Raw genomic sequence first — 15,760 nt, 5'->3', positions numbered from 1 at the left:
CAACACTTACTTTTTCAGAAATTGCTGATTGCTTCTCTTTACCAAGTTGTTCCTTGATTTTTGCTTTTTTTGATTTATTTTCCTTTGGACTGTGAGTTTTTTTAGCTTTAATAATGATTCTTTTTCTGGTGACTATGCTTAATAATTCTTTGTCTGTTTCTGAAAAAAAAACATGAGTTTATTAAGTAATCTATAATTGCAAAATTCTAAAATAGTATTATAGGGGAGAAGGGGGTCAAATGAACCACGGGGCAATTGAACCACTCGACTTAAAAAATCGAAAAAATTGAAAAAACGCTTCATGCTCTTAGAATTAGATTCTAATATGTTAAACTTGGATATGATCAAAATTTGAAATCATTGCGATCGATAAATTTTGAAAAATTGAGATTTTCTTATTTTTAGGCATGCAAACTTTCTTTTCGGCTGGTGACAAATTGTTTAATAATATTTAAATTTTTGAATTAATTGATAAAATTTGAATTATAGTAGTTGTATATACTTATATTTTATAATCCTCAACTTTGTTTATAGTGATAGAATGGTTTATTTATTTATTATTTACTATTAATTGTTTTAAAATTATACGGGGTCAATTGAACCAGCAGTCCCGGGGACGATTGAACCATACGGAGAAGCATGGGACATGCGCACGAATCTTGACTCGACGTGAAAAATACTCAGGGAAATAACCTAACAATTTGATAAACTCAATTTGTAATTAAAATTATTTTTAAATCGATTTTTAATTTATTAAATATAATATATGTGTATTAAAAATGTGCAACAGTAATATTAGAAAGTAACAATTAATATGTTATTTATTAAAAGTTCGGGTTTGAGTTATAAATGTCATTGGTTCAATTGACCCCGAGCAGTGGTTCAATTGCCCCCCGAGCGGGGGTCAATTGAACCATTCGACGCGTTTGGATAAATTAATAATTTTTAAAAATTCACGTTGTTTATTAACTAATTTATGTATTGATAATGATAGTAGACTTAATAAACTATCATTCCAAGAAAAAAAATTTATTATTTAGTTTTAATTCGAATAGTAAAAAATTACTAAACTTTTTTTGGTTCAATTGACCCCCTTCTCCCCTAATCTTTATACCAGCAAACTTCGAAATTTTTATCTGGACAAATTTTCCGTTTTCTTCAACATACAATTTTCTATTGGAAGCCGGACTCTCACGAATTGGATGATATTTTTTATCCTTGAGGAAGCAAATTTTTTTCGTTCGGCACACAGAATAATTTTCCAAAGCATCGATACGGGAAATTAATGCATATGGCTGAACCTGCATGACCTATTAAAAATGAATTTAATTTATAAATATTCACTAATTAGTCATAAAATGATCACTCTAGTATATAACCTATATTATTATTTCATTTTTTTAAATTCGAAAAAAAAATAAACAAACAAAATAAGTTGCAAGTATGATAGTAATCAGAATAAATCAAACTTATAAATTTTATCGAACTTACTTTCGTCTCCATTGTCAAAAATTGTTTTAAATTTATAACTTCATTATTAGCTGAAACAATAAGTTAATATCTTTCTTCATATTACGAGGGAATTTTAGCCATTAAATTACAAGATACTATGGTGCCATGTCGACGTAACTTAACGTTGTGTAGTCATGGATCATGGAAAAAGACAGCTAGCGACACTTACCTACTGCCGCGTTTTTTAAAATGTCTATTTTTTAATTTTATTAGTTATTATTATTATTATTATTATTAACACTTTGATTTTTGCAATTTTTTTTTAGTAATTTTTCATTTTTACACAGATGCTAAAACGTGCAATTATGAATTTTGCAACTTTTATTCTTTTTTCATTTCTATTGGAATTTTTGGAATCTGAATACGCAATCTAGTGGGGGTATTCCATGCCAAATCGACCACTTTTGAACTCGACCCCTTTAAATTTTGCTGAAACATTTCCATTCTTTTCTACCCTTTGAAAAACACTTTTGAGAATTTTTTCAAATTTTTTTGGCCAACCCAAAAAAAGTTATGAATTTTTCAAGAAACGGCTTTTTTATTTTCAAATAGCCATAACTTTTTTAGGCATCGACTTTTGGGTACCTTTTTTTTTTTAAAAATTTTTGTTTTTAAATGAACTTTTTGAAAAAATATATCAGAAAATTAAATATCATCAATTCTTCAAAATAATCGGCTTTTTTTGACCAAAACCGTTATTTTTTGGAAGTTCGACAGTTTTTTTTTTTTTTTTTTCTCAAAAAAAACTTCAATTAATATGACAACTTTTCCCGTCCATCTCGGAGTGGCTCGGATTTTTTTTTAATTTTTTTTATTCAATTGAAAAAAAATTGTCAAATTTTGAAAAATGGAAAAAAATTTTTTTTTTTCTAAGTTATTTCTATAATAAAATAAATGTAATTTAAATGTTTTGTGGTATAATATCCTTAATTTATAAGCTTATAAAACGATAGTAAATACTAAGCTTATTAATTAATATTGTTAATTTTTAATGATTTTACAAAAACAATATAATAATTTAATCATTAATGTTCTCTCTGGCGTTTCAATATTTTACAAATTCTATGTTCATTAGAGTTTGAGAATTTTTTTACATACAAACAACCATTTTTGTCGGGGATTACACAATGTAGTTGTTGAGTTCCTACAATTGGTTTCGTTTTTGTAAATCTGTCATTCAAGTCGTTCAATGCTGTATTATAGTCTTCTTCTGGAGAAAACTTGACTATGATATTTGGCAAGTTATCCGGATCAGAAGTCCATTCGTAAAGTCCTATAGGTGTTGTTATTTGTTTATCTACCGCAAGCTGGAGACTTGCTCTTGCTGCAAGTCGTTTGAGGATACCACCAATTCCATCACACGGACCTTTGCCATGGGCAGTTGCAAAAAAATGCCATTCAGCAGGAATATCAAAATCATCTTCATGGTAGTACAAATTAACAAAATTTTTAAAGTTTTTAAACTGTTGAGGAGCCCCATCAGAAAAGTAATAAATCTTGTTACAGCGTTCAGGAAGACTTTTCACATAATCAGTTATTATTTTGATGAAAACATGAACAGCAACAGCATCGTGATTATTACAGTCTGAAATAATCACTAAACTTCTGTGTTCAAGTTTGTCATTTACTTTATAATAAATAACTACCGGAAAAACTGTCGCCTGATCATTATTCCAGTGAAAACCAGATGCTGCATTTTGTACTACGAACGCATAATTCTCTGCAAAATCACAAATAATGACATATTCATTTGGTTTTAGTGTTTCCTTTAATGTTTTTAAAAACTTAGCTTGTTCTTTTGCAATGAATGAGTGAGGTAGAAAAACTTTCAATTCACTACGAAGATTTTCAATAAATTCTTCTGTAGACTGTATAAAAGTTTCTAAACTGCACCTTGGTTTTGATACCCAACGCTTGTACATGACATTCTCGATTTCCTGATTCTCAAAACATGTCAGTAAAATGTTACTCAACTCATCTACCCCTGGACACTTGTTACATCCACCCAAATAACATTTTTCTGTTGGAGTCTCACATATTATCATGTCCAAGCAATCATTATAGTGTTTCAACGACTTTTCTGTATTCCTCGTTAAAGAATGAACATTTGCACCTGAAATAAAAGTGATTGAGTAAACTGAAAATCTAGGCACGTATGATTATTAATAAATTGGATAATTACCAAGCATCATCAACTTAAAGTTTTGATGGATAGTACATACACAGATAGTATGCGTTTCACTTGCTCCTGCTAACACACAATGTTTCGGCCGTAACGAAGCAAATTTCGAAAATCCAACTTTCTCTGCAGGGTTTATTTCACGGAAACATTGGTAAAGTTCTTTTAAATTAGACAGAACAAGCCGTTTTTGGACGTGTACCCGATTACCATCATCATTTCGAACTGAAACAAAGTCTTTCATGCCGGGCATCAAAGCACTATACTCATCATCGTTGTAAAAATTCGCAATTTTCAATAATATTTGATCAGTAATTGTCGTCCCTATAAAAAAAATGTTAAGTGAATCAATCTTCAGATGTATTAGAGCCATTGATTTTACGCTATACCTACCTAATTTTGTTTCAGGTGTTGAAAGTGTACCTTTTTCTTCAACCAACTTTTTTGCTACTTTTGATAAATGTCTTGATGTATTCATAGTTTTACAAATACGTCTTTTACCCCATTTTTCAGGTAACAAGGTTAAGATTTGTATCTTTAAAGACTTTTCTGTTTCTTTATCATTGAATTTATCGTGCAGCTTTTCAATTAATGAACGAAAATTTTCACCATCGTCATCAATTGATCCTTCGTCAGCAGTTGAGAGCAAAATTTTTTTCAAGCTGTCAGACGTCTGATTTATTTTATTACTCAAAAATTGATAATCATTCAATTTTTTTGAAGGAATTGGCGATTGATTTAATAGTCGCAATGCATCGTTTATACTGGGTAATTGAGTTGCAGCACTAACTTGGGATGCCGAGCTTGATTGTGAATCTTTGGGTTCACTATTAAACGACAAGGAACCTTAAAAAAAACAATGAATCGTATAGCTGCTAAAAATGCATTCAAGTAATGTATAAATAATTTAAAAAAAACTTACGGAATGATGAGGACAACGGGAGATCTGTGGCAGTTGTGTTACTATCACTGTCAGCACCATCACTGTTCTCATTGTTATCACTAGAATCATCTTCATGATCACTTGCATCAACGGTAGTATCATTACTAGTAGTTGTTTGTTCCTTTACCAATTTTAAAGCTTTGTTTCGACACGAACTGCATAATAAATAATTATCACTTAATCCCAACGTGACTTTCATGATGTCAGTCGCTGGACGTAAACTTTTTTTTTTAAAATGTGATTCTAAATCAAATGGATTACAACAACGATCGAAAAATATTTTTGATGCCATTATGTCTCGATGAAATTATTCCAATCACTGTAGATGAGTAGAAGTAAGATAATTATCTTTTCAAACAAGGTCAAATCAACTATAACAATAATTCTCTTATTTAAAAAATGGAATGACAAAAATCTCTCACTACATCACACAAAAGGTTAACAGGTTATGTTTGGATATGAGCGTGACAGCCTTACTTATGAATCGAAACATACTAGCGTATAGTTTTTTAGTATACTGACTATAGATAAGTCCATAATTGTCATACCCTAGATTATCGATATTACTGATATGTTCAAATTTGAATCTTAGTATTTACTATCGTTTTATAAGCTTATAAATTAAGGATATTATACCACAAAACATTTAAATTACATTTATTTTATTATAGAAATAACTTAGAAAAAAAAAATTTTTTTCCATTTTTCAAAATTTGACAATTTTTTTTCAATTGAATAAAAAAAATTAAAAAAAAATCCGAGCCACTCCGAGATGGACGGGAAAAGTTGTCATATTAATTGAAGTTTTTTTTGAGAAAAAAAAAAAAAAAAAAAACTGTCGAACTTCCAAAAAATAACGGTTTTGGTCAAAAAAAGCCGATTATTTTGAAGAATTGATGATATTTAATTTTCTGATATATTTTTTCAAAAAGTTCATTTAAAAACAAAAATTTAAAAAAAAAAAAAAGGTCCCCAAAAGTAGATGCCTAAAAAAGTTATGGCTATTTGAAAATAAAAAAGCCGTTTTTTTGAAAAATTCATAACTTTTTTTGGGTTGGCCACAAAAATTTGAAAAAATTCTCAAAAGTGTTTTTCAAAGGGTAGAAAAGAATGGAAATGTTTCAGCAAAATTTAAAGGGGTCGAGTTCAAAAGTGGTCGATTTGGCATGGAATACCCCAGTGGTAAACAATAAAACCACTTTAACTATTGGAATTTGGAATTTATGCATATAGTCTCGCTGATGTTGGAGTAAACACATATAGTCGAGACTCCATTCATAACTCCTAAATATTGCAAAGTATTTACGCCAACAATCAATTTTGAAATACACACGTGCTTCGTAAGATCGTGAGTAATTTGCTAAATTTAAATTGTTATTCGATCAAAAAATTCAGAATTTTTGAAATATATTCATCTTATTTCTATTATTATCAGGTGAGTTTAAATGTGTTTATATCTTGACAGTAGTTTAATGTTGACACTTGAGTTGAATTTACATGATTATAAAATATTATTTATTAAGCTTGCTAACCTAAAAATTACAACTTTTTAATTTAATATCTCGATAAAATATTTTTGGTTTTTTTTTTTTTTTATTAAAATTCTGTGTTTTTAGAAATTTTAAATCTCTATGGAAATACAAAATTACGACTGACATTTTTTATTTAATTTGATAATTTACTTACAATTTATTTGACAATAAAGTGCTTTAGTATTTAAAAAATGTTACTTATATCTGATGAAAATCATTTAGACTCAGAATTTTTTTTTATGCAGGAAATCTTACGTTTGTATGAGATGAGTGAAAACAACGAGCGGAAAAGAATTTCATGGGCCATTCATAAACGTAACAAAAATAAAATGATGCGATATCGTCAACTATGCTCAAATGACGAAGAATTTCTTTCGTTTAAAGATGGATTTTTGGAACAGGTAAAAATAAAATTATTTTATCAATTAAAAAGTGATATAGATTAAGTATCCCTGAACAGAATGTTTTTTGTAATATTTTTACAATTATTACTTTTATCATACTCTTATGTTAAATTTATAAACTACGAGAATTTTATCAAATTCTTTTAGTAACAAACAAATATATTTTATAAATTTTAAGTTTTCAATTTTAGAAATTTATAAATTTCAAATGTATGTAAATATGAATGGATTATTGAAAGTTTGAAAAATTAGTTTCATGAAATTATATTTTTTCATTTTACAAATTTTTGTGTATTCTGTAAATCATATTTTATTTTTTTTTAATCTAAAATAAGGTTTTTATTAAAAAGGTTAAAAAGTTTTTGTCGACATTGAAAATTTCCAGTCTTCATAGTAAGATGATTTCTAAGCAAATATTCAAAATAATCTAAAACTCATTCTATAACGAAATTGTAGAATTAGGTGTAATAAAATCATAATTGTATGAGGAATTATTTTTCAGGTACCTCCATCACAACAACAAATCAATCAACGAGATCTACCCGGGACGTCAAGCTGGTAAGTTCAGTTCAGTGTTTATGGTCTAACATACGGACAAGTCGCAGTAGAAAATAAAGACAATTTGACTCAATTTTGAAATATAATGCTAAAATTCAAACATTTTCAATTTATTGCATTGATGAAAAATTTAATTCGTTACCAAAATGCTACGATTAATATTTAATGATCATTGAAATAGTCATTTATTAGCCCTGATTAAAAAAAATATTAAGAACAATAGAAACGGAATTGAGAAGTATTCGATTTATCGTAAAAGTAATTATTTTCAATTCCGCTTCCATTGTTCTCAATACTCTTTTTAAACAAGGAGCGACTAATTATAATGGTTATGGTAAAAATCAGATGATGAATAGATGATCTTAAAAATGGTTGATTTTCATTAAACCTAATTTGATAATTACTAATAATAGAAAAGAAACATTGTTAATGATGATTGTACTTGTAAAGCTAAAAATTTTGGATTTGTTAAGTTGTTGTAGTGGAACGAGACAATAAAAAATCACCACTTACTTGAGAAAAAAAAATATTTTCTTATAAAACAACAATTTCTAAAAGTCAAAACGATGGTTTTTCACAATAAAGTAGTTTCGACAAGCTGTAACGTTGCACCGATAGAGTTTTTTCAATTTCATAAAAAGATATTTTTGGAAAATCCATTTATGAATAATTCGCTAATAATTAAATTGAATGTCGAGTCAATTGAAATGAAAAAAAAAAAAATACTAATTAAAATACATTACGATCGATTAAGTAAAATTCATATTCTTAATGTACTGTTAAGCTCTGAATACGTGTGATTTTCAATTTTTCGAAGTTACTTGAACATTTTTATTAATTTTCTTCTCAATATTTATTTTTGAGCAATTGAATCTCATCAAGATTTCCTAATTTTTATGTGATAAGTGTAGAAGCAATAATTCTATTTGCCTATTGTAAGTGAGGCAGCATAACGTTAGTATTCAATGAAATAATCGTTAGGTCGGATATGATTACTGTATAATAAGTTATTGATATTTTGATTCTAGTAATACAAACGTGAACTTTCAAGTGGACGGTCAAGCAGATCATGACGCTCTGAACAGAGATGATGGCTGTGAAGGTTATGCCACTGATAGTTCCGAAGAATTCCGAACTGCAGAAGAAATTGAACATTGTAATTATTATAATCCAGAAAGATTTGATGACTATGAGTATGAAAATTGTGGACACTCCGAATATGAAAGTAATATTCAAAATGAAATTGTGGAAGATCATTCATCGGCAGGTTCTGTGCAGTCCAATAACAGTGTCGACGATAATGATGGTGATAATGATGCTGATAGCGAGAGTGACAGTGATAGTGACGAAGAAGTGGATGATAATAATATAGTACAATCATTTTTTCATGCTCAACCGATAGAATTGAATTTTCCCTTTACTTCCAATTCAAACTTTCATCAAAGGGATCATTTACTTGCGGTTGTTGATATGTGTATTCGCTATAATTTTTCATACGAAGCTACTCTTAATGTATTGAAATGGATTAAATTAACTCATAATGATAATTATTTGCCAACAACAAAAAAAGCGTTGTGGAAGTCGTTGAAAAAAAAACGATTCTGTTGTAATTCGTCATATGTATTGTCAAGATTGCAAAGATTATCTAGGAAAAGACAAAAAATTGAAAAAACAGTGCTCTTGCAAACAATGTGACCCAACGAAAAAGTCTCCAAAATTACAATATTTTTTACAAATTGATTTAATCAGTCAACTTTCGGAGTTTTTTAAGATTCCAAATATTGAAAAATCTTTGAATTATAGATATTCAAGAAAAAAACAAAACTTTGATTCAGTCGAAGATATATATGACGGAAGTGAATACGTTGAACTGTCTAAGCCCGGCAACTTTTTATCCAGTCCAAACAACTATTCATTTACTTTTAATACCGATGGATGTCAACTCGCAAGCTCATCAAGCGTCAGTGGATGGCCTATTTATGTTCAACTTAATGAATTACCTCCTCATATGAGGAAGAAATATATTTTCTTAGCTGGAGTTTTTGTTGATACTAAGCACCCATTAATGAATAATTTCTTGCGCCCATTTACAGACCAGATGAAAGAACTTTATGAAAAAGGTATAAGTTGGAAACCTTCAGAAAATCGTCAAGTGACATCGAAATTTATAGTTACTACTTGTTCTGTGGACTCTCCTGCTCGAGCACTAGTGATTCGTATGAATCAATTTAATGGGTATTTTGGGTGCACATACTGTTACGTAAAAGGCGAAAAAAATGGCAGCAAAAATACTTATACTTTGAACCACTGCTTTCAACGCCTCCGACTAAGAGACGAAATGTTAGAAGACATGAAAACAGCATTTTTATCAAAAGTAACTACGAATGGTGTCAAAGGAATTCCTTCGTTAATATCATTACCAGAATTCGATATAAGTAAAGGAGTAGTAGTAGAGGCAATGCATGCAGTTTTTCTCGGGGCAGTTAAACAGCATGCAGACCTTCTTATGACGAGTGTAGCAGCAGAATTTTACATTGGAAAGCCAGATATTTTAGAAAGGATTAATCAACGTCTACTGTCTATAAAACCACCAACTCAACGATCACGAGCGCCAAGATCATTAGCAACGTATAAGCAGTGGAAAGCATCAGAGTGGCGCAACTGGCTTGACTATGCTCCAATATGTTTGGAAGGAATTATAAATATAAAGTATGTAAAACATTTGTCGCTGTTATCGCAAGCTATTCATTATCTTAACAATGATTCCATAGCAAATAGTGAACTGGATATTGCTGAAGAATTAATAAAGAAATATGTGACGTTATTTGAAGAGTATTTTGGAGAAGAAAACATGAGTTATAATATTCATTTACTAACTCATCTCACAAATACTGTACGTTTGTGGGGTCCGTTTTGGGCACATGATGCATTTTCTTTTGAGGCCTGGAATAAGAAGATAGTAGATAAAATAACTAGCGCTTATGCGAGAGCTGATCAAGTTGTGACAAGATATTTAATGTCTAAATTTCTGGAACTGACAATTTACAACCCTGCAGTGGCCGAAGAAACTAGAAAGTTTATCTGTGACACACTTAAACTTGTAGATCATCACACAATTGTTGATAAATTTATCAATATAGGGCGATCGCAACAACGTCAACCAGTAGCAAACGAGTGTGAATATCTCCGAGAACTCGACATTCAACCTCCGGAAGAATTGCTTTCATTTTTTCAAGTAAAAGTCAACAAAATAAAATATAAGTGTGACGACAATGAGGATACAAAATTTTGCAATTCATATATATTTTCTAAAATGTACGGTTTCGGCAAAATTATTTCAATTGTTGAATTTACATCATTAAATGAAAACACTGTCAGAGGGTTTTTCATAAAATGTTTACAAAAGAAAAAAGAAATGTTTGATACGAATTATATTGTAAAGATTGAAGAAACTAAAACAATCAAATTCTTAAGTGCAGATGAAGATATAAAGCCAGCAATAATTGTTTCGACTGTTAATGGTATGCATTCAAGCTTGCTAATTGTTGGGAAACGGATTAACAATGTATTTATTGTAATATACCAATGATAATATATGAGTAATAAAAAAATTCTATCATTTTGGCCTCGAAAATTTGCATTGCATCGTACTTATATTAATTCGAACCTACCGATCCCTTTAAACAATAAAAAAAATCATTAATGTAAAAAAAGGTGAAATGTAAATATCAGCATGAATGAGACAGTTTTAAGTTTAAATAATCCTTACAAATGAATGTGTTAAAAAATTTACTAATGAGATTTCTTAACGTTTATTTTACTAATTTAGTTCAACTCGTAGCCACGATAAGATAAAAAAAAATATACTCCCAGTTTGATCGGCATTTTTTTTCTAGATTTTCCTAGTACTATGACATTTTAAATTAATATCCGCTCTTAAAAAACACGCATTTAAGAGTAAACAGTAAAAATTAATTGAAACAATGTTGATCTGTTATTAAATTATTCAATAAGCTCTAAAATAAGCTGCATGCATTTAAAGGACTACAAAATATTCTGAATAGAAATATTCTTAACAGGTACGCATTTTTTGTACTTAATTAAACCTTTCGTTTTTTTTTATACATTCATCAGTCATTTCGAAGGAAAAAAAAATGTGTCTTTGTAGAAAGATCACATCATGAGAGCAATGTAAGAAATGCCCATGTTTAGAGAGTTCGTTATATAACTGAACACTTGGTTTATTTGTTGCAATACTATTCCGACATGTATATTTTCTATCTTTAATTCCATTTCAAAATTTATTTGCAAACATTAGATGCTATACTTCAAAGAAAACGCAAGGATAACTAAATAATTTTGTTGATATTGCTTATCCCTGACTTGAAAAGAAGATTTGAAAATACTTTTCTTCATCAGGAATTTATAGACTAAAAAAGAAATTATTAATATTTAGCCATTATTCACAATAATACAGTGTAAAAATAAAAGTTATTAATAACTTACGGTTAAATGTACAGTGACGAAAATTGGTGTTCATATAAATTCATAGAAATAAAAATATTTTTGTGGAAATTTTAAAAAATAAAATCAAATTGCTTGGATGATCCCATGACTGGATCAAGTTCAATAGTTAGTCAAAAAAATTAGTTTGCGATAAAAAATTTATCAAGTTAATAATTGTATTTTCTATTAAAGGCTTATTATGATGACAATCAAAATTTCGGTCTGTCTGATTTTTATTACCAAAAAAATTCAACTAGACATTAACCAGCTTACCCGGTTTATTAATTCATTCATTATTAAATGCTAACAAATCTAGATCTTCGATGTTAAAGTATTTTTGCAGCAACTTTAAAATCTTCAATTTTTCTTATTGGTTTAATGTGATTCTAAGTAGTTGGTATTCAAAAATCAGGCTAGGCATAAAACCCTTGATACCTCATCTGGTAGCACTATATTTGTTTCTATATTCGCAATCATTAAAATAAATTATACTCTCTTTGTCACATTTATACGATAAATGAAAACTTAAAAATCGAATTTCTAGTTATGATATAGAAATTTAAAAAAATGCACTCACTCATACCGTAAAAAATTTTGCTTGATTGCGTCAAATATATTTTGTGTAAAATATTTAACATTTTCATGTGTAAATAAAATTTTTTTTGGGTTAATTCTTTTAAGTCAAAACATAAAAAAGTGTTAAATACTTTCGAAGCAATGACGCAAAGATTTTTACTATGCAGGAAATAAATTTATAAATAATCTACTGAATCTTGAGAATTTTATTGTAAATTTTTACTTGATTGAAAGAAATTTATGCATGTGCAATGCCAGAGAGCAACTCTGAAATAATTTTTTTGTACTTTTTCCTGAGAAGTATATAAAAAAACTAAGGTTCTGGAGAAAGAAGTTCTGATTTAAATATTATTAAATTAGTTATGATTATGAGCAAAAAATCCGAAAAAGCGATTTTTTCGAAGATTTCATATTTTTTGAACGGGTAACTGAAAAAATCTTAAGATTTTCCAGATAGAGTTTTTCATTAGATCTGAAAAATGTCAAAAAAATAAGGAAATCGAAAATAAAAATCTTCGATCTGGCGTAAAATGCCCCGTATATAGACCGTATATACTTGGTGTAATCTTGGTATAATCTTGGTGTATACTTGGTGTAATCTTGATCTATACTTTGTGTATACTTGATATGCATTTAGTATACTCGTAGTTGAAATAAGCAGATGTAGTATTTCAAGCTTTCACAGAATGAAAACGTTATTTTTAGTTATTACCTAAGACCTTTGAAAACCGAAGTATATTTTTTAAGAAATTTAATGAAATTATTGTGATCTGGATTTTGTTTCACAGCGTTCTCATCAAAATTATCACACCGGAAAAACATACACCTCAAATTTGTTATATATTCATTTCAGAAAATTTGCACATTAAAAGAGATATGCACTTTTTAGTTCAGCATTGAACTTAAAAATTTTGTTTGGTGTATACCCAGTATGAATTGAACGTATACAATAGAAATGAATATCGTGTAAACTCAGTGTTCTTTAAATAAGTATTCGGTGTATACTCGATCAGTATACTTGGTGTAAACTGACGGTATATGTTTCAAATTAACACCGGGTATATTAGGTGTATACTTCTTCTACACTGAGGGTATATTCAATAAACACCTAGTATACCTACCGTATTCACCTAAGTATACACTACCCTGAATTTACACTGAATTCATACTGAGTATACACGGTGTAGACGGATCCGCTAGGGTTATGAATTAATTAATACCTTCAGTTGATTTTCTATGAAGTCAAGAATATCGTCTTTTCTTTGATTCACAGATTCGGTAGAATCTGGCGCCAAGTTCCGTTCAAATCCGTTGTAAACGGAGCGCCAGACTACCGACTATGTTTACTGTAAGCAGAACGGTTTTTTGAGGCTGCGAAATTTTATTTAATTTTACGGTACTTTTTTTACCCAATTTGTTTATCATAACAGTAATTCATAATTTATTTCACCGTATTAATTAATTATATTCACTTATAACAATTTATTTACTTGAAATTATTAAATTTTATCAGCACATACTATAGCTCGCTCACAAATTTCGATCCTGACTTTTTTTTGATGGAGAAAGGTCAGCGCCACAGACTAGATAAAATAAAAATGTGTAGTAATCCTCCTATAGATAAGCAACTACAGTTAAAAAAAGTAATTCACAGCTTACATTTACGGCCGCCAGGGTGCACTGGAATTACATCTACATAAACTGTAGCTTCAAGGGGATAGTTTGCAGTAAAAAATGCAGTCAACACGAGATTTAAGTTGTTATCAATTGTAAATTTTCATTATAATTACAAAAAATACTAAAATCCGAACAAAAACAGTTTCACTGTAAAAAAGTCGCGCCAAGTCCACGTTCATAAGACTATTAGGAAAAAAAAAATTTTTTTTTTCTTTACAAAAACATACAAAATTAAAAAATTAAAAAATCCAAGTAACCGATATGATTGTTTATGATTTTCGGAAATTAAAAAAAATTTCATTGTAAATTTAAAAATTAAAAAAAAAATTTTAGAACGTACTTAGTGTGCGTCATTGTGTATTTCAATTTTTTTAAAGTCCTAGTAAATAGATTTTACGAATTTCATCAAAAGTAAAATATTTTGCAACCACGCACACTAAATACGTTCTAAAATTTTTTTTTTAATTTTTAAATTTACAATAAAATTTTTTTTAATTTCCGAAAATCATAAACAATCATGTCGGTTACTTGGATTTTTTAATTTTTTAATTTTGTATGTTTTTGTAAAGAAAAAAAAAATTTTTTTTTTCCTAATAGTCTTATGAACGTGGACTTGGCGCGACTTTTTTTACAGTGAAACTGTTTTTGTTCGGATTTAAAATAAGTGCAATATCTTTATCCTCTGTGCCGATTTCATACGCAGATTTATCAATTTTTTCCCAATTATCTCTGAGTCTTTTGAAAATTGGTACATTTGGACTATTCGTCACTGGCCAAGCAACTTCTGCAACATTTCGTAACATCAATCCGAACAAAAACAGTTTCACTGTAAAAAATTGCGCCAAGTCCACGTTCATAAAACTCATCTCAATAACATTTGCACTTTACAAAAAAAATTAGGCTCGTTTTAATAATTTTCATTCTCTACAAAAAGATGTGAAATACAAAAAAATACCAAGAAACCGTCATAATGTTGAAAAAATTGAAAAAAAAATTTGTTGAAAATTAAAAAATAAAAAAAAAATTTTTTTATCGTACTTGGCGCGCGTCATTGAGTACCCCAAATTTTTTCGGAAGAATTTCAACTCAAGAAAAATCGATTTCGCTTGTATATATATAATCATATTATATACAGGGTGATTCAGAATTACCTTTACAGCGAAAATATTCCGATAGAAGAGACAATTTTGAGCAGAAAACACCTGAGTCGTGATTGAAAATTTTGAGTGGTTTCGGAGTTATTAAAAATTTTAGTTGACCAATCAGATGCGAGATTTAGCATTTAAAAAAAAAGCAAAAGAATAAATAATAAATTTGGCTGCGTTGTGACTTCCAACTTCAAGCTTTACTTTTGTTTTTTTACTTTTTTAAATAATTCTAATTTTAAAAAATTTAAACGAATGTAAACTTCAAAATAAAATTAATTTTTTAGTTACAAAGATAATTTTGAAATACTAGAAAGTAATTAAATAAATTGACAATGGAGAAAATAAATTGATTTGATGTTTACTATTGAGCGGACAAATTTCAGACTGCTCATCAGGTTAACAATAGGAACTTTTATCAGGTGAAGCACCAGGACAAACTCCAGGCTGCTTATCAGGATAATAATAAGGATTTTATTAAAAATTAAAAAGGACAAAATTCAGGTTGCTCATCAGGATAATAATAAGGACTTTTTATCAGGTGGAGCACCAGGACAAACTCCAAGCTGCTTATCAGGATAATAATAAGGACTTCTGTCAGGTGGAGCACCAGGACCAATTCAGGCTGCTTATCAGGATAATAGTAGGACTTTTATCAGATAAAGCACCAGGGTAAACTCAGGCTGCTTGTCAGGATAATAATGACTTTTATCAGGTGAAGCACCAGT

At 29.0% G+C, this 15,760-nt stretch overlaps 1 protein-coding gene across 1 annotated transcript; it reads right to left on the bottom strand.

Annotated features, from left to right (window-relative positions):
• Positions 1 to 2,251: 2,251 nt before the first annotated feature.
• LOC123273356 lies at positions 2,252 to 4,926 on the bottom strand. The gene is made up of 4 exons (XM_044740760.1): positions 4,614 to 4,926; positions 4,085 to 4,537; positions 3,695 to 4,015; positions 2,252 to 3,625 (listed from the first exon to the last, which is right to left on the bottom strand). The coding sequence occupies exons 1-4, from the start codon at positions 4,924 to 4,926 to the stop codon at positions 2,538 to 2,540; spliced, it is 2,175 nt and encodes a 724-aa protein (XP_044596695.1). The 3' UTR covers positions 2,252 to 2,537.
• Positions 4,927 to 15,760: the final 10,834 nt, after the last annotated feature.

The sequence above is a fragment of the Cotesia glomerata genome, linkage group LG10, assembly GCF_020080835.1.
Source record: "Cotesia glomerata isolate CgM1 linkage group LG10, MPM_Cglom_v2.3, whole genome shotgun sequence".
Lineage (NCBI taxonomy): Eukaryota > Metazoa > Arthropoda > Insecta > Hymenoptera > Braconidae > Cotesia > Cotesia glomerata.
Note: the sequence above shows the minus strand (reverse complement) of the source record. Positions and strands in the feature narration are given on the sequence as shown.